Consider the following 19,513-nt stretch of genomic DNA (forward strand, 5'->3'; position numbering starts at 1 on the left):
CACTGTTAGTGACGACACAATGTTGCGAAATAGCCTTTATTAAAATTGAATACAAGCATTCATTTCTTACAAATAGCTAAGAAAATATATTGTTGTGAAATATAAGAATATATCATTTTGAACCGATACAAATCCGTACACTAAGAAGACGTGAGCCAGACTGTCAATTATTGTTGTTACAAGTACATTTAAATGAATCTTAAACATGTGGGTTACTTCATAAAGATTAGCCATCGAGTTACATAAATGCAAAGTAATACAGAATTAAAACTTACATTTTCTCTGATAAAGTGGTTTTCTTAATCCGATTTATTTAACATCACATTCCACCAAAAACAAACATACAAAATACTTTGTAAAATGTTAAAAATGAATGTATTGTACATTGCACAAAGCATGGGTAACATATGAAAAGTAAACATTCATTGTGCCCATAAATCAGTGCTTTTCTGATAAAAATCCAAGACAAATCAGAGGTTTTGCTAATCTTGAGATTTTAAATTTTGTCAGTGGATATGGTCTTGCTGAAAGAAGCAAGTACTGATTACCACTCTGGGTCGTCAAGCAAGACCCTTAGCCCCAGAATGCTCCCCGGGCGCCGCACAATGGCAGCCCACTGCTCCCTGTAAGGGTTAATTTGTGGATAACAAGAGATGTTCTCTTTAACCTAGAAACGATATTATATATTTATATATATATAGTCCATATATAGTCAATTTCCAACAATGGTTGGACATTTTTCTTAGATGACCAGACAGTTTTTCAGATTTCCTAATTTTAACATACATAAATATAAGCTCTTGCTTGTACACAACTGCTGCATCAGTTTCTAATTTTTTTGTGGTAATATAAAATAAACTCTCAATTATGTCATCTTTATTTCAAAATGTTTTCCAATAGGTAATTTCTGATATTTGTTTATTCACATTTAACAATGTCATACTCATCTATTTCAATTACATTACAGAACAACAGCAGGTAGCAGGATAGTCATCCGTATGAACCTTGAACTCATTTCCGTAAACAAAGTAAACGTATATTTTTCCTTTCCATGCGTAGGTGACTTTCGTGACAGGGATCAGCTCTATGGTTTGACGCTGCAGACAAAAAAGCAAATATGACCATTTTGCATGACAACAAAAGCTTCGCCAATGTTATAACATCAATAAATACCTGTTGTAGAATGCGTGACGTCTGGGAGAAGTTATGCTGATGGTCCGCAACAAGCCGCTGTGCAGCCTGCACTATCATAGGGTCTGGAAAACCCATGAGTGGATATACCTGTTGAAGGTAGCAAAGGAGTATTGTGAAGTGCTGTCATTATTTAAGGTATGTACGAGTTGTTGGATGCAAAAGACACATGATTTACATAAATTCATGAAAAATTATATTGTTGAAACACATTCTGTAAAGAAAGGCTTAACACTAAATGCTGGCTGTGCCTCATATTTAGAATTGTATTGTCTTACTCTATAGAAACAGGTCTACTATAAGAATTAATAGTGCATTGTGGTATCTATAGTACAGTGAAAAAGTTTTTGCTCTCTTACAGATTTCTTGTGTTTTTGCTTGTTTATCAGACTTTAATGTTTCAGATCATCAAACAAAATTTATTATCAGACAAGAAACCTGAGAAAATATAAAATGCAGTTTTCAAATTAGAGGAAAAAAAAGCCATTCAAGCCATCCTGGCCTTAACTTCCACCTAAACCTAATAACTTGTTGTGGAACCAATGGCAACAACATCCGAAAAATGAGGTGGAGTAAGGCCATTTAGACATTTAAAAACTAATAAAATAATTTTAAAATCAATTCTGTAAGCATACAGGGAGCCAGTGAAGAGCAGCAATCACAGGAGTGATGTGTTCACATCTGTGTGATCGAGTTAGAAGATGAGCAGCTGCATTTTGGACAAGCTGAAGGTGAGAGAGGACAGCCTGTCTGACCCCGTCATAACCCAAGTGCTCTTGAGGTTAAAGTCAAAAACTGATAGACATTCTCCTGCAGGATTTTTTGATAGAGCAGAAAGTCATCCAGGCCCTGAAGAAGCAAAGCAGACCACCATGTATGACTGCAGGTCTGATTTTCTTTTTCTGTCCTGGTGTGTTGGTGTGTATTGGTGTGTGTCTGTGTGTGAGATAAGATGAAAGAAATCTGTAAGGGGGCAAATATGTGTTAATAGCACTGCAGACATCTGCATTTGCATTAATAAAAATATGAACTCAAAAATGATCAGGCAACAACTTCACCTCTTTTTAAGACTTAAATATATATCTTATTTTTATAAAAATGTCTACAAAGAAGCATTTACCATGTACTGAGAGTCTCTGAAAAGCTCCTTCCCTGACACCTGACTAAGGTTTGTCATCTGAAGACCACTTGACTGTTCAACAACATAATCCTCAGTGTTGTTAGTCCTGTAAGCATAAACAACTGATCAGATTACAGCGTCTTCATCAGGCACTGGAACAACCTCAACCAGCTCTTTTTAATGTAGGGGAGCCTTCCTCCTCCCTCCAACAAACATTGTTGACAAAACTGTACCATTTCACATTGAGGTTGATGTAGACCAGAAGCTGCTGTTTTCCACGACATATGTCACATTGCTTTGACCCTTGCCCATGGCAGTGTGTGCAACTAACACAAAAGAGAAACATTTAAAATACATCAGTTTATAAATATTGCATGCTGCAGTGTTTTTGAAATTTACTCATCGTTTGTTAGAAAGTAAATGCATACTTCTCCCTTCCTCTTCCCATGCAGTGGTGGCATCGATCGTTACTGTGACGGAAGCCAGATCCATTACACACCCAGCAAACTTTCTGTTAAAGAAAAACAAAGCCAGAAAAACCCATTTACATGTTATCACCTTAAAACGCTTTCAATATTCCTTAAACAAGTGGTAAAAACTTACATTGCCAGAGCCTGCACAGTCTTTGCAAGGTTTTCTCCCCATTCCTATACATCCATGGCAAGGCTAGAACAACAGAATAAACCACCCACTTATTTTCCATTCAAAAATATACATCAGGTAGGGCACATTCAGAAGGAATTAGGTTGCAATGCTTCACCGTTAGACCACAAAAAGAAGCAAACTTTTAGGAAATGCATAAAAATACATGTATAGTGTTGTTCATACAGGAAAAAAAAATCTCTGAAATAAGTCACAAGAGCTAATCATTATCCCCCTCATTCGTGTTCTGGATAGCTTACCTTCATAGATGAGGTGTAGGGAACCTTAATCTTCTGTTGGCCAGCCACAAAAAAGGTGGGTACTCTGGCAGAAATATCCCACGGTCCTGGAGGTTGCTGAGCATAGGCATCCACTGGCTGACCTGATCCACATTAAACAACATAACAAACTGTCATAAGAGCCAAGACATTAGGAATTATTTTGAAATGCAGGAACCCCTAGTAGAACTATGCCATGCTATAGAGACTGTTCTCTTATTATTAACCCATTAAAAAAAAGAACTATGATCTTTTGGATTCAGTAAAAATAATCAAATCGAACCAGGTGGCATCCCAGAATCTCTAAAATATCAGTGTTTTTAAGGACCTTGACTAGTGTTATTTTCAGATAGATATCTGTCTAAATGCCTTTTAAAATAGTTAAGAAATCCTCTCAAATCAATGATCAGTGTTACATAAATTTAGAAATTTAGAAAGCTTTAAAATAAGTCATGATGTGTTAACTTTAAATATCAATGTGTAGAACATTAATCTTTTTTATTCAATAAAGTTATATACAGGAACATTCAATACATTTGAATATTATTGAAAAGTTTATTTATTTTAGCAACTCAGTCCACTAGGTGAAAGATGTATGTAGATTAATTACACATAGTGATCTAAAAGTGAACTAAAGTTCCCTCGGGCTACTTTAGTTGACTTTAAGATTACTTAAAGAATCTTAAAGGTTACTGAGAGAGATACTGTTTGACTACAGTTATAACAAAACATTAAAACAAAAAAGGATATTTTAGGCATCAACCATAATGAAAAAAAAATACATAGAAATAGACTGTAGACAATTTTAACCAAAGGAAGTAAGATAGATTTTCAGTGTTGGTGAATATCAATGGCGCAGGAACACCAAAATGTTATATGCATGTTGATTCTAAAAAAGCTGACTGCTTTACATTGGTATCTCATGATTGTTTGAATGATATTTGTAGCTTCCAGTGGACCATTTGCAAGCAAGTGTGTTGTAAATTATCTAAATGAAAAAGCCAATAAGCTGCATGGTTTTGATAGTGGTAATGCTTACCACTATCAAAATAAACAGTGATTTTTAAAACTTCCTGTCAAAAACAGTAACATTTTCCACCTTGCCTTCCTACAGTTTAAAGTCATTTTAATGACATGCCAAAGAAAGTGCCAGAGTGACCATAGGTCTATGGGTGTAGAGCAACACAACATTGTCCCTCCCCCGCATGTTGCTGTCACAGCCCATCATCTGAAAAAAAAGATTAGTACCTTTTCTTTCCCTTACAAGAAGGAGCAATTGAGAAAAGATAGCCCAACTAACTGACCAGCCAATATCGAGGCGTTATACATCCAGAATTCCTCTGTAGAACCACGATATTATATAATATTAGTAGAAACTGTATAGAAGGAACTCCCTACTGCTCTGTCGCTCTCCACATCATCTACTGACTCTTTTAAAAAACACCTAAAGACATATTTATTTAGACAGGTTTTTACCTAATCAGTTGTTTTTACAATTTATTTTATTCTTTTGAAGTACTTTGTGCTTTTTATCTGTGAAATGTGCAATATAAATAAAAAATAGCTTACTTAGAACAGTATGTTTTCTGCACAATAAGCACTTGGCAACTACTACTAAATTTTGGTGTTTATTGTATATTTTTGCTATAGTCTGTAAATCACCATAGTAATGAATAAATGCTATAGATAACATAATTTTCATTGTTATTATTAATAAAATACAGACCATTTTGTTTGTGATACTATACTGTTTTTTTTCCCTCAAATTACAATTAAATTAACTATTAAACTGGATCGTTGATTCAACTATCATAGGCACACTTGGTTGAAGCCATTAATTTTTTATACAGATAATATAAAGCAAAAAATAAAACACACCTTGGTACGGCTCGTGACTCCACTCTGTGGACCTGGATTCAGTAAATGTTTCTAGGCGATACTACAAAAGAAAAAAAAAAGAAGAGTAAAAGGCGTTGATTATCTGTATGGAAATTCATGAAAGGAAAAATCAAATATGCCACATCTGTTCAGCTTCATTCAATTCTCACAGGTTTTGTCAAAACATTTCCAAACCACAAAATCTCTTACCCTGTATGTATTGAATGCCTCCATGTTGGTGATCACGCCATCCTTTGCTGGTGCAGAACTGTAGCAACACTTGCTGGAGGTATATAGTCTAAAGGCATTCCTGGCAGTATCTTCGGTTATTGATGGGATACTGCAAACAAGAAGCAATGTTATACAGCATGTCACATATTGGAATATTTCCAAGTTAACCAACAGCTGTCAGTAAAATTGTTTTAAAAGATGAAAGGATGTAAAGTTTTCTAATATCCTAAGCTATTATGTTAAAAGAAGGCGCATGGTGTAAGCTTTACTTCCAGTGAGGTTGTTCAGGTCCAGGTGCAGGCTGGGGGACTGGGTGAGCAGGCATGGGAGGTGGAAGAAATCCACCTGTAACAAAAGTTAAGCCTAAGTTTTCAGTATGGGTTCTTACTTTATTCAGGCAAATGAAACTGACCAAGACCTATTATTTATAAAGTTATAGTCGGTACTGTTCCGCTGAGTTAAATGCGGAAAAAAAAATGTTAAAACCACATTTCCATAGAATGAAGTCTAAAGCAACACCAACTAAAATCTCTTAACAAATATTTTTTTTTAAATTAAACTCACTCGGAAACTCAGCATTTTCACTCATGTAAGGACAACGATTTATTTATCTAAAATAGTTTTTAAAGATGTAGAAGAGAGTATTATAGAAGATAGTATTATAAATAATTTTGAAACAATTCAGAAACCATTATTCTTAAATGTTATTCCATGGCTTTTTCTCTTTAGTTTTTCCCAAAACTTTTATTGCTATATATTATTTAATTACTAATAAATTAAATAAACTGGTCACAATGTAGTTAAATACCTTGAAGATAAAAATACAATAATAGCGATGTAGATTTCAAACACCCCTCATGAATTTGTGCCCATTGTAAAAACCTAACGGGTTTATTTTTTTATTACTCAGCATCAAAAAGGCAAACAGTACAAAAAGCAAAAAGCAGCTGCCAACAACCTGAAATAGTCACCTTTCATAAATTTTATAGCTCAAAAAGGTTCTATCGACTGCATGGTAGACAGAAACAATACAATATTTATTTACATTAATTTAACAATAAATATATTATTATTTAGAATAATAAATACATAATATTATCTATATTAAATCTGTGCAGTATTAAAGGATGTGTTTCACAAGTGTGAAGTGGCCAGGATAACACCAAGTCTCTCCAAGTCTGAGGTCATGGTTCTCAACCAGAATATGGTGGACTGCTGTTTCCAGTTTGTACAAACAGCAGCAATAAGCCTCAGTGTTAACCTCCAGAAGAGGATTTCAAGTATCTTGAAGTCACGATTGATGGCAGGATGGAACGGCAGATGGATAGCTGGATCAGGTTCTTGTCCTGTCTAATGCGGACATAGCTCTGATCTATCAGGTAACAAAAGAGCTGAGCCGAACAAAGTGGCTCTTAATTTACTAGTCCATCTACATTATAATCACTTTTGGCCAAGAGATGTGGATCAAGACCAAAAGAACAAGATCCCAGATACAAGTTGCTAAAATCATTTTACTTCGCAAGATAGTTTGACTCAGCCAAACTCTTCTAGAAAGGGTGAATAGCTCAGTTGTCCTGGGGAACAACTTGCAGTAGAGCCATTGCAAAACATTTTCCTCAGTTCCTGAGATCTTTTCTAGGACAGTTTTCTAAATGTTTGTCATGCTCCTTCTAATGTAAAAATGGAACCTTTTGCAAAAAGGAGTCATCGGGTTCCTGTTGTGTGGTATCAGCTGCTAGTTTTGTCTTTGAGACAGATAATCTGCATACTTTTAAGATTAGGCTTAAAATTTTAAAAAAGCTCAGCATTTTTTTTTTCATTTGAACAGTTCAGATTTCCCTGAGTTATTTCAGCAGTTATGTTGTTATAGTTAATATTGTAACGTTAAACATGCAGACTCCTTTTCCTTACTCTGCTACTTTCCTTTGCTAATCTCCATTTATACATTATCTGTAGTCATTCTTATTATTAATCCTATTATCTCTAATTGTATTTCATACCCTCTGATTAACCATTTCTATTTCCTAAACAAAACCATTGGCAGAACTATTATATCGACTATGTCATTAACTATATTAAGCAATTCAATTCAGTTTATTTATATTGCGCCAATTCACAACACATGTCGTCTCAAGGCACTTCACAAAAGTCAGGTTCATACATTCCACTTAATCCTAACCATTGGACAGTGCAGTCAGTTAGTTATTTATTCAAATTGGATAAAACGTTTTTCTATCTAAGGAAACCCAGCAGATTGCATCGAGTCAGAGATTTGTAGCATTCACTACTCCTGGATGAGCATGTAGAGACAGTGGACAGTCACTGGCGTTGACTTTGCAGCAATCCCTCATACTAAGCATGCATGTAGCGACAGGGGGGAGGAAAAACTCCCTTTTAACAGGAAGAAACCTCCAGCAGAACCAGACTCAGTGTGAGCGGCCATCTGCCACGACCGACTGGAGGTTAGAGAGAACAGAGCAGAGACACAAAAAGAACAAGGAAGCACTGATCCAGGAGTACTTTCTATGGGAAGGAAAAGTAAATGTTAGTCGATGTAGCTCCTTTAGTCGTTTCATCTAGAAAGAAAGAACAGATAAACTCTGAGCCAGTTTTCAAGGTTAGAATCTGAAAGAGAGCACATATAATTATTTACAGTAAAAGCTCAGTCAATTGCTATATCTAGGAGAGAGAAAGGGTTAAACACTGAAAGACAGGGCTAAGTGGATCATCTGTAGAAGGTGAGCATTAAGTTGTTGCCAGCAGAAGCTTGGACAATGCCCCTCTCCAGAAAGGTGTCACAGGTAGACACAGAGCCAGGCCAGTTGTAGCTTCTAGGAAGAGAAAAAAGAGAGAACATAAAGTTAAAAACTGAAATAACAGCAAATAATGCAAAATTGGAGAGTAGTGTGAGAATGTAGCGAAGAGGGTGAAAGTGGTCATTATGTCCTCCAGCAGCCTAAGCCTATAGCAGCATAACTACAGAGATAGTTTCAGTTTCAGTTTATTTATTTATTTATATAGCACTTATTTACAACAATGTTGTCTCAAGGCACCTCACAAAGGGTCCAGAACGGAGCGGGGCCGCCGGGGAGGCCAGACCAAACCACCGAGTGCCAGAGCCCGGCCACCCCAGGACGGTCCACGTGTAGGGGCACTAAGTAAAATAATAAAATGATAAGGTTTGTCTATCTAGAGTCCACTGATGGCTATTGTTATACTAAAAACCACAAGGATTGGGATACCTCTCCCTTTCTGACTGATTATAACCACTGGAAAAGAGAAGGGGTCATACAGGTAGCAGAAAGGGAGGGTGTGTTTGCACCTCAACCATAACTGAGCCGGTTTAGGCTAAACCGGACTCCCCCTTATTCCATCCAACAGGGAAGATAAAAAATAAGGAAGATAGCTTAAGCCACTCTAACTATAAGCTTTATCAAAAAGGAAAGTTTTAAGCCTAGCCTTAAAAGTAGACAGGGTGTCTGCCTCATGGACCAAAACCGGGAGCTGGTTCCACAGGAGAGGAGCTCGATAACTAAAGGATCTGCCTCCCATTCTACTTCTAGAGACTCTAGGAACCACCAGTAAACCTGTAGTCTGAGAACAAAGATCTCTGTTAGGAACATATGGAACAATCAGATCTCTGATTTATGATGGAGCTAGATCATTAAGGTCTTTATATGGGAGGAGGAGAATTTTAAATTCTATTCTGGATTTAACAGGGAGCCAATGAAGGGAAGATAAAATAGGAGAAATATGATCTATCTTTTTAATTTTCATCAGAAGCTTGTTGTTTACCATCCCTGAGATAGTTCTGCTGGCTCCGAGCTTCTTGGTTTAACTGTGTTACTCTGCTAGATGAAACCACTAAACAAACTATTACCACCATTAATTCTCTGTTCCTGTTTATTCTTTTTTACAGGGAGTACTTCTGTACCAGTGTTTATGCGTTGAGTGTGTTTTTTGTAAGGATGTGTGTGTGTCTGATTTCTGTCTTCTCCAGCCAGAGCCAGTCATGACAGATGGCCTCTGATACTGGAGGTTTCTTCCTATTAAAAGGAAGTCAGTCATTTACACTATTGCCACATGCAACGAGAAAGACTGTGGCACAATTAGCAACTTAATGCAATCATCTTGGCTTCCTTACAAAAGATAACTGTTTATCAACTGCATAACATAATTAACTGATTTCAATAGTTTTGCACTACAGTTAGTATCGTTTTAAACTAATTATACATGAATGTAAATCTGACTGTTCGATTGGATGTACAGGAATGAACTAGATAAGATTTTAATTTAATGTGAACATTTAGGGAACCTTTGGGGATTGTGACACAGCACAGCTACCAGTTGGATAAAGCTACCACTACAACATGATTAATTTGATTTGAGAAGAAATCACCCATCCGAAAAAGCTATCACTAAAATGTGTTTACCCCTCATACAACTTTGACTTTGTCTAAGGTTTAACCATATAAGGTCTGAGGGCTTTTATTTTAAAAGTAGGTTGTTCCTGGACTCCTTTCTAAAGGGCTTGTTATTAAAGAAATGTATTGGTAGATTTACACAAGTTGTGGTCATGTTTATAGTTGTCCGCTGTGTCACAGTGCCAATCCCAATGGAAATAGAGATGAAGTGAGCCTGTTTATCATGTAAAGTGCATTCAAATTGCATTTCTTTTGAATTGGCACAAATTCAGGAACATAAATCTTAACCAAGAGCTTTAATTAAAAATGTTGTGTTACTATGTAAGTCTTGTGGTTGTTTTCATTTTAAAACTCTTGTTTCTGAATTTTGAACACCATGTTTAGCTGGTCAGTAGATCTTACCTCCTCCCGCTATCGTCCCTTCATATCCTGGCATGCTGTCAAACATGCTGGCTGGAGGAGCGCTGGGGCCCTGAGGTCCAGCCACAGGTGGGGCGAACATTGCTACATCAAACGAGAAGAACCAGTTCAGTCAGAAAAAAGAAGCCAACTTTGATATATCAAGTATATTGTGATTCTCTTTTTTTAAAATATGTCAGAAACCCAAAGCACTCCACTACAACACAGCAGTAGCAGAGTATCTGCGGGCCATTTAACCTGATTCAAGAAACTGATGACTAAACCAGAAACATTCAAATTAATATATGTTCTTACATGTCAGATTCCTCTAACACATAGTGATTTACCGTGCCCTTCCGTCATGGTGTCAATTCCTACAGATTCTCTAAACCCAAAGCAATAAAGTTCTCAGGTAACTTTCAATCCCTCAATCAAAACTTCTGTAAATATCAATGAGACTTCCCTGAGATGTAATCTCAGCAACTCCAAAATGCAACCAGCCACCCGTTTACAGCCCTGATGTATGGAGCTAAAATAGAGCCATAAAGTTTGTTCAAAAGAAAAAAAAAAAAATTTAACCTCGTACTCGTACTCGTCATCTTCCACTTTATCCGGGACCCGGTCACGGGGGAAGCAGACTCAGCAGAGACGCCCAGACATCCCTCTCCCCAGACACCTCCTCCAGCTCCTCCGGGGAGAGCCCAAGGCATTCCCAGGCCAGCCGAGAGACATAGTCCCTCCAGCGTGTCCTGGGCCATCCCCTGGGCGTCCTCCCGGTGGGATGTGCCTGGAACACCTCCCGAGGAAGGCGTCCAGGAGGCATCTGGTATAGATGCCCGAGCCACCTCAACTGGCTCCTCTTGATGTGGAGGAGCAGCGGCTCTACTCCGAGCCGCTCCCGGATGGCCGAGCTCCTCACCCTATCTCTAAGGGAGTGCCCCACCACCCTACGGAGGAAGCTCATTTGAGTTGCTTGTATCCGGGATCTCGTTCTTTCGGTCATGACCCAAAGTTCATGGCTATAGGTGAGGGTAGGAACATAGACCAACAGGTAAGTCGAGAGCTTCGCTTTTTGGCTCAACTCTCTCTTCACCACAACAGACCGGCACAGCGCCCCCATTACTGCGGCATCCGCACCGATCCGTGTGTCGATCTCCCGCTCCTTTCTTCCCTCACTCATGATCAAGACCTCGAGATACTTGAACTCCTCCACTTGAGGCGGGAACTCCCCTCCAACCTGAAGAGGACAAGCCACCCTTTTCCGGTCGAGAACCATGGCCTCGGACTTGGAGGAGCTGATCCTCATCCCACCCGTGTCACACTCGGCTGCGAACCTCCCCAGCGCATGCTTCAGGTCTTGGCTAGAGGGGGCCAGCAGGACCACGTCATCTGCAAAAAGAAGAGACGAAATCCCCAAACCAGACCCCCTCTGGCCCTTGGTTGCGCCTAGAAATCCTGTCCATAAAAGTAATGAACAGGACCAGTGACAAAGGACAGCCCTGCCGGAATCCAACAGGCATCGGGAACAGGTCCAACTTAGTGCTGGCAATGCAAACCAAACTTCTGCTCCGCTTGTACAGAGACCGGATGGCCCCTAGTAAAGGGCCCCCGATTCCATACTCCTGGAGCAACCCCACAGGGCATCACAAGGGACACAGTCAAATGCTTTATCCACGTCCACAAAACACATGTGGACTGGTTGGGCAAACTCCCATTAACCCTCGAGTACCCTGTAGAGATTATAGAGCTGGTCCGGTTTTCCACGGCGGGGACGAAAACCACACTGCTCCTCCTGAAGCCGAGGTTCGACTATCGGCCGGACTCTCCTCTCCAATACCCTGGCGTAGGCCTTACCAGGGAGGCTCAGGAGTGTGATCCCCCTGTAGTTGGAACACACCCTCCGGGCACCCTTCTTATGAAGGGGGATCACCACCCCAGTCTGCCAGTCCAGAGGCACTGTCCCCGACCGCCACGCAATGTTGAAGAGGCGTGTCAACCATGACAGCCCCACAACATCCAGAGACTTGAGGTACTCAGGGCGGATCTCATCCAACCCTGACGCCATGCCACCGCGGAGCTTTTTAACCACCTCGGTGACTTCAGCCTGGGTGATGAAAGAATCCAACCCCAAGTCCCCAGCCTCTGTTTCCACCAGGGAATGTGTGATGGCATGATTGAGGAGATCCTCGAAGTACTCCTTCCACCGCCCGATAATGTCCCCAGACGAGGTCAGCAGCTCCCCACTCCCACTGTAAACAGTATTGGCGAAGCACTGCTTCCCCCTCCTGAGGCGCAGGACGGTTTGCCAGAACTGCTTCGAGGCCATCCGGTAGTCCTTCTCCATGGCCTCACCGAACTCCTTCCAGGCCCGAGTTTTTGCCTCTGCCACCGCCCGGGCCACGGCACGCTTGGTCTCACGGTTCCCGTCAGCTGCCTAAGAAGTCCCACAAGCCAACCACAGCCGATAGGACTCCTTCTTCAGCTTGACAGTGTCCCTTACTACCAGTGTCCACCACCGGGTTTGGGGATCGCAGCCGCGACAGGCACTGCAGGCCTTACGGCCGTAGCTACAGGTGGCTGCATCGACAATAGATGCGGAGAACATGGTCCACTTGGACTCTATGTCTCCAACATCCCTCGGAATCTGGTCAAAGCTCTCCTGGAGGTGAGAGTTGAATACATCCCTCACCAAGGGTTCCGCCAGACGTTCCCAGCAGACCCTCACTATGCGCTTGGGCCTGCCAAGTCTGTCCGGTTTTCTCCTCCTCCAGCATATCCAACTCACCACCAGGTGGTGATCAGTGGACAGCTCAGCCCCACTCTGCACCCGAGTGTCCAAAACATGCGGCCGAAGGTCTGATGATACGGCAACAAAGTCAAACATTGACCTCCTGCCTAGGGTGTACTGGTGCCAAGTGCACTGATGGACATCCTTATGCTTGAACATGGTGTTCCTTATGGACAATCCGTGACTAGCACAGAAGTCCAATAACAAAGTACCACTTGGATTCAGATCGGGGAGGCCATTCCTCCCGATCACGCCTCTCCAGGTGTCACTATCGTTTCCCACGTGGGTTTAGAAGTCTCCCAGCAGAATAATGGAGTCCCCAGGAGGGGCACTATCCAGCACCCCCGACAGGGACGCCAAGAAGGCCGGGTACTCTGCACTACCATTTGGCCCGTAGGCCGAAATGACAGTCAAAGACCTGTCCCCAACCCGAAGGCGCAGGGATGCGACCCTCTCATCCACTAGGGTAAACCCCAACACGAGGCGGCTGAGCTGGGGGGCAACAAGCAAACCCACCCCAGCCACTTCTCCCCGTGGGCCACTCCAGAGTAGAAGAGAGTCCAGCCCCTCTCGAGGAGATGTGTTCCAGAGCCCATGCTGTGCGTGGAGGTGAGCCCGACAATTTCTGGTCGATATCTCTCGACCTCCCGCACAAGCACAGGCTCCTCCTCCAGTGAGGTGACATTCCACGTCCCTAGAGCCAGCCTAAGCATCCGGGGATCGGGCTGCCGAGGTCTCCACCTTCGTCCGCCGCCCAATCCCCTTTGCACCAGTCCCTCACTGTTCCCCCTGCAGGTGGTGGGCCCACTGGGGGATGGTCTCGCGTCTTTGCATTGTGTATTCACGTAAGCTGCTTCTATCGGTGAAGCATGTTATCTTTCAAAACCAATCACACACATATAAAATATCGATGATGTGTTTCAGATAATTCCAGTTCCCACAGTCCCTGAACAGCAACAGCTGGGAATTTGTTGTTCAGCCGCTGTGTTGATTCCACACCCCCATGATCTGAGGCCCCGCCGCCCCCCACACCAAAAGAGGGCCAGAAGTTTGAAGAAAAAGGAGAAAAATAAATATGCAAGTGCAAAAAAAAAACTTTAAACTGAAAAGTAGTTTGGAACTTTTTTTTCCAGTTTCACATCTTTTTTTTTTCCAGTTGCAAAACTTTTTTCCAGTTTTCACATTTTTTTGAGGGGGATATTCAAAATAATTTTTCAGGTTCAAATGTTTTTCTTTTGAACTAACTTTATAGTCCCAATTTAGCTCCATACAGATGTCACCGGAAGACCGAAGTTATTTCGCAATCACACATAGGGCGTTGATTAAAAAAAAAATTGTGCCACAGTAGCCTACCGAACCTAAAACTCGCAATGTTCTCAGTTGAAAAACGGGTTCGTAGGTCATACCTGCTGCTCCCGCTGCTGCTGGCATGTAACCGGGGTTGGCAATGCCATAATGTAGGGGCTGACCGTGACTGAAACATGTAACGAGAAAACGAAAGTTATGCAGCATAAGCAATTTGGTTTCCTCTAAATAGAAATCACGAAGCGATCCTCACCTCGACAAACTCTGATAATCCATCATGTAAGACCGACTCAGATATTCACTCTGGATTTTATTTTTTGCTTGGTTCCCCTCCTTTAACCGCTTATAAATACTGTGGTAATGATGGTACGTAAGGATCGGATGCTGCAGCGTTTCAGGAAATCAGGAAGAGTTAAGCAATCTGCGCGTATCCGGAGTTTTGTGAGTGGAGCTTGGGGTTAGAGGGAGGTTTGGGTGGGTTCTGATTCGTAAGAAGTGATTGGCAGAAATGTGAAAGATGGGAATAACATGGAATCACAGCAATTTCCTTTGGGTTACTGTCTCTTCTTTTTGAGTCATAATGACCTCTTGTGCAGCATATTTTTTTATAAATTTGCCTGACTTGTGTTTCTGGACAACACTGACAAACCTCGCTTGACACGTTCCGATAAGAAACAGCGCCCCCTGGAGATATAATATATAACGCTCGTGTAAAATTGTCATCTCTTGTTCTCTAAATATATTAAATATGAAACAAAAACTGAAGAAATGTATCTTTTTTTCTCATCTGTTTTTAGCCACAAATCGAAATCGGTTCGTATTTGAGTTTCACATTTAGTATTTTAAAACAAAAATCAAATGACTTACATCCACTAACACCCGTGCATGTTGTGGTAAGCAGATAAAGCAGATATTCTCATCCACCAGTAATGAAAACAAAAAAAACAAGTGGTTAACTACAGTTTTCCTTATTAATTACAAAACGATCAATTGAAATACATTCGCATGATCTGCAGAAATTTTATTTTTCTTTATTTTTCTTTTTATAGTTCAAATAGTAAAAAAAAAAAACATAAAATCCCTGGCAATGTCGTTTTGCAACGTATTTAGTAGATATATCACTTGGCTCCCTTCTGCTTGCCTAAATGTTAACATTTACCTCACTATTTGCTATAAGAAATACACAAATTTAAATGGAAAAACTGAAAAATGTTAATTTAATTATGGTTCTATACAAAACAAATAAAGCTTCTGAACTAACAACCATAACGCGGTTACACGGTTTTTTGTTGTTGTTTTGTTTGTTTGTTTTTTGACAAATGTTAATTTCTACAACTCACCAAAATGGCCAACTCAGAGAAACTGAAGTTTACAGCATATTCAGAAATCGTGTAGGACGTGTTATATGACAGGACGAAATGGCAGGCACGTGGGTACGAAATGGATTGTTTACGATTTTGAAATGGTGCAAGGAAAGGACGATATGAACCGGATCCAAATGAAACTTCAAGGCTTTGTCTCTCTACCAATGAGGAGTCCCACAGCCGAAGCTGTAAACTAAAATACTGAGGCAACAGTTAATCAAACTGCCAAAACGTAAGTAAAGATGAGTGAGAACCTCGAACTGACTGAAATCTCAACAACTCAATCACGTGGCCACCCAACTGCAACAGTGTCGTCAACGGAAAACTGAAGTTACGACTAAGTGTTAAATTAATTAAATTACAAGTTTAAAAAATACTCAGAATAAGTTCGAAAGACAAGTTCGAGGTGCATACCTGCAGTTCCTGCCGCTGCTGGTACGTAACCGGGGTTGGCAATGCCATAATTATTTGGTTGCCCACCGCTGAAACGAGTAAAGTGAAACAAAAACTTAGGCAACGGAACATTGAGAAGAGGTTTGCTGTGAAATAAAGAAAATGGATCCTCACCTCATTATAGGCTGGGACTCCATCCTTGAACTCTCCCGCACTTGAAACAGCTAATATAAACCGTGTTCTAGAAAGAGCTGTGACCTAATACCGATGAGGAAATGCCAGCCAACTCATCATGTGACAAAAAAATGATTTACCTTTAATCATACCATAAGACCATTTCCCGCAGCTACCGCACCCTACCTAATCTGGTAGTAAAAGAGGAACTGCTATGGACGTCTGTGAAGTGAAAAAAACTAATGAAGCGCAGAATTACCAAGTTTAATCATATGATCCGGAAGTGCGCATCAATATCATGAACCAGAGGTCGAAAATGTGTATGACCGCGAAAATATTACATGCACATTACTTAAATAAATAATTGCTCCTCTCAATGATCTCAAGGGTCCGATTTAATAAATACGTATAATATATCAAGTGACTAGTTTATTTTGGAGTATTTCTTTATGGTTAGCTACCTGAACAAACTGGCTCTTGCAGATATATGATTTTATATCAAATAGGCCTACATTGTTACACTACAAAATGCAACATTGAAAATCCTTGCAACAGCTACATTCCGTGTTGCAATTTGATATGACTTTCTCCCTTTTACCCTTACAGAGGAACAATCCAGCCATAATTAGGAATACACACAGCAATAAATAAGTGACTCAATAAAATAATTACTAGGCCAAAAAGTAGTTAGACATATAAGAGTGCTATTAAATGCAACAAAATAATAACAATATTTATTCCATACTAATAGCGTACTAAATGATACATGACAAATAAAATGTACAACTGAGTAGAGTGATTTTAAAAATGTAAAAAATGCACATGTATAATTGTGGATAAAAACAGACTACAAGAAATGAAAAAACTGCAAAGCAGCATGGATGTAAACACTTATTGAGTATGTTGGAAGCAGTGATGGTAATAGAGTCTAACGGCTGTTGGGAAGGATCTTTGTTGACGCTCATTTGTGCACCTACAATGCAGCAGTCTGTCACTGAAGGAGCCCTCCAGTAGTGCAACAGCATCATGCATAGGGTAGGAGACATTGTCCAACAGTGATTTCATTTTTGCTAGAGTGCCTTTGTCTCCCACCACTTGCACTGTGTCCCGAGGGCATCCTATAAGAGCTGGCCTTCCTGATGAGCTTGTCTAACTGCCTTCTCTCAGCTGTAGATGAGCTGCTGTTCCAACATACTACACCATAGAAGATGGCTGATGCTACCACAGAGACAAAATAGGTCCTAAGAACCCCTCCGTGCACCCCAAAAGATCTCAGCCTCCTTTGTGGGTAGGTTCTGCTCTGACCCTTCTTGTAAAGAGTATCAGTAAAGAGCATCAGTATTGTCTCAATGTCAGTTCCCTAATATTAAATGCTGTCAGTGTGGTGGGTCTGTGCCTGTGGAAATCCACCACCAGCTCTTTAGTTTTCCTCGCGGTAATGGTAATGGTTCCTCTAGCACCAGTCCACAAAGTACTGTTTACACTGTCTGTAGATTAAGTCATTCTCATCTGATGAGGTCAACTATGGTAGTCATCTGAGAACTTCTCACGATGGCAGCCAGGGGAGTTTCTAGAAGTCTGCAGTGTAGAGGGTGAACAGGAACGGTGCCAGCACAGTTCCCTGCAGGGTCCCCGTACTGCAGACCAGCCTGTCAGAGATATAGCCCCGTATCCTCACAAACCGCGGGCGGCAGTGAGGTAGTCCAGTATCCATTGGGATAGATGGTGATCCACTCTTGACAGCTCCAGCTTGTTCCTCAGAAGTCCAGACTGGATGATATTAACGGCGATGGAGAAATGTGATCCTTACAGTGCTTTCAGGCTTCTCCAGGTGGGTCAGGGCTTGGTACAGGTCATAGACGATGACATCATCCTTGCTAATGTCAGGCTGGTAGGCGAACTGCAGCAGATTCAACTAAGACCTCACCAGGGGGCAAAGCTGGTTGAGAACTAGTCTCACAAGGATCTTCATCAGATGCCAGGTCAGTGCCACCGGGCTGTAACTGTTGAGGTCCTTTGGATGTGTGGTCTTCTGCACTGGTACAACACTGGAATACTTCCACGGCTGTGGTACTTTTCTGAAGAACATTAGATTTTAATTTGCTAGTGAGTTTTTCTTTTTGGGTAAAACCAAAATAAAGAAAAAAACTGTAACATTTGACATGTCCTTTTTGTTTTTAATTAACTGAGGTTTATCTAGTTGGTGTATACCTACAATGAAAATGGGTCCACCCATTCAGGTATATGGGCCTGCCCAAAACAGATTACAACCCCTGTGTAAATTAAGGCCCTGTCCAAATACCCACACTACACCCTACACCCTCTATGAAGTGTCTTCTGCGCTATAACTGCAACATCAAAAATGGCGAGACCCATCGCTATTTTTGCAGTCTTGCTGCTAAAAATTATTTTAAAACTGCAACAAGCAGTTGCTTTGAGGAGAAGAAAGCGCAGGGATCGAAGGAGGCTTATACAGGTCCTTCTCAAAATATTAGCATATTGTGATAAAGTTAATTATTTTCCATAATGTAATGATGAAAATTTAACATTCATATATTTTAGATTAATTGCACACTAACTGAAATATTTCAGGTCTTTTATTGTCTTAATACGGATGATTTTGGCATACAGCTCATGAAAACCCACAATTCCTATTCTCACAAAATTAGCATATCATTAAAAGGGTCTCTAAACGAGCTATGAACCTAATCATCTGAATCAACGAGTTAACTCTAAACACCTGCAAAAGATTCCTGAGGCCTTTAAAACTCCCAGCCTGGTTCATCACTCAAAACCCCAATCATGGGTAAGACTGGCGACCTGACTGCTGTCCAGAAGGCCACTATTGACACCCTCAAGCAAGAGGGTAAGACACAGAAAGAAATTTCTGTATGAATAGGCTGTTCCCAGAGTGCTGTATCAAGGCACCTCAGTGGGAAGTCTGTGGGAAGGAAAAAGTGTGGCAGAAAACGCTGCACAACGAGAAGAGGTGACCGGACCCTGAGGAAGATTGTGGAGAAGGGCCAATTCCAGACCTTGGGGGACCTGCGGAAGCAGTGGACTGAGTCTGGAGTAGAAACATCCAGAGCCACCGTGCACAGGCGTGTGCAGGAAATGGGCTACAGGTGCCGCATTCCCCAGGTCAAGCCACTTTTGAACCAGAAACAGCGGCAGAAGCGCCTGACCTGGGCTACAGAGAAGCAGCACTGGACTGTTGCTCAGTGGTCCAAAGTACTTTTTTCGGATGAAAGCAAATTCTGCATGTCATTCGGAAATCAAGGTGCCAGAGTCTGGAGGAAGACTGGGGAGAAGGAAATGCCAAAATG

General features: G+C 41.0%; 1 protein-coding gene across 4 annotated transcripts; it reads right to left on the minus strand.

Moving 5' to 3' along the window:
• Positions 1–22: 22 nt before the first annotated feature.
• ssuh2rs1 (ssu-2 homolog, related sequence 1) lies at positions 23–16,423 on the minus strand. 4 transcript variants are annotated; one of them, XM_047372009.1, is made up of 14 exons: positions 16,188–16,422; positions 16,035–16,102; positions 14,358–14,425; positions 10,167–10,268; positions 5,610–5,685; positions 5,320–5,449; positions 5,110–5,170; positions 3,214–3,335; positions 2,915–2,977; positions 2,740–2,822; positions 2,545–2,637; positions 2,312–2,417; positions 1,174–1,281; positions 23–1,097 (listed from the first exon to the last, which is right to left on the minus strand). In XM_047372009.1, exons 3-14 carry the CDS (start codon positions 14,380–14,382, stop codon positions 957–959), a joined length of 1,110 nt encoding a protein of 369 aa, XP_047227965.1. In that variant the 5' UTR covers positions 14,383–14,425; positions 16,035–16,102; positions 16,188–16,422; the 3' UTR covers positions 23–956. The 4 variants fall into 4 exon arrangements, with proteins under 4 accessions (XP_047227965.1, XP_047227957.1, XP_047227949.1 ...); XM_047372001.1 differs by lacking the exon at positions 14,358–14,425 and having other exon boundaries at positions 16,188–16,423; XM_047371993.1 differs by lacking the exons at positions 16,035–16,102; positions 16,188–16,422 and adding an exon at positions 14,510–14,770.
• Positions 16,424–19,513: the final 3,090 nt, after the last annotated feature.

This window comes from Girardinichthys multiradiatus, chromosome 1 (genome assembly GCF_021462225.1).
Source record: "Girardinichthys multiradiatus isolate DD_20200921_A chromosome 1, DD_fGirMul_XY1, whole genome shotgun sequence".
Classification (NCBI taxonomy): Eukaryota; Metazoa; Chordata; class Actinopteri; order Cyprinodontiformes; family Goodeidae; genus Girardinichthys; species Girardinichthys multiradiatus.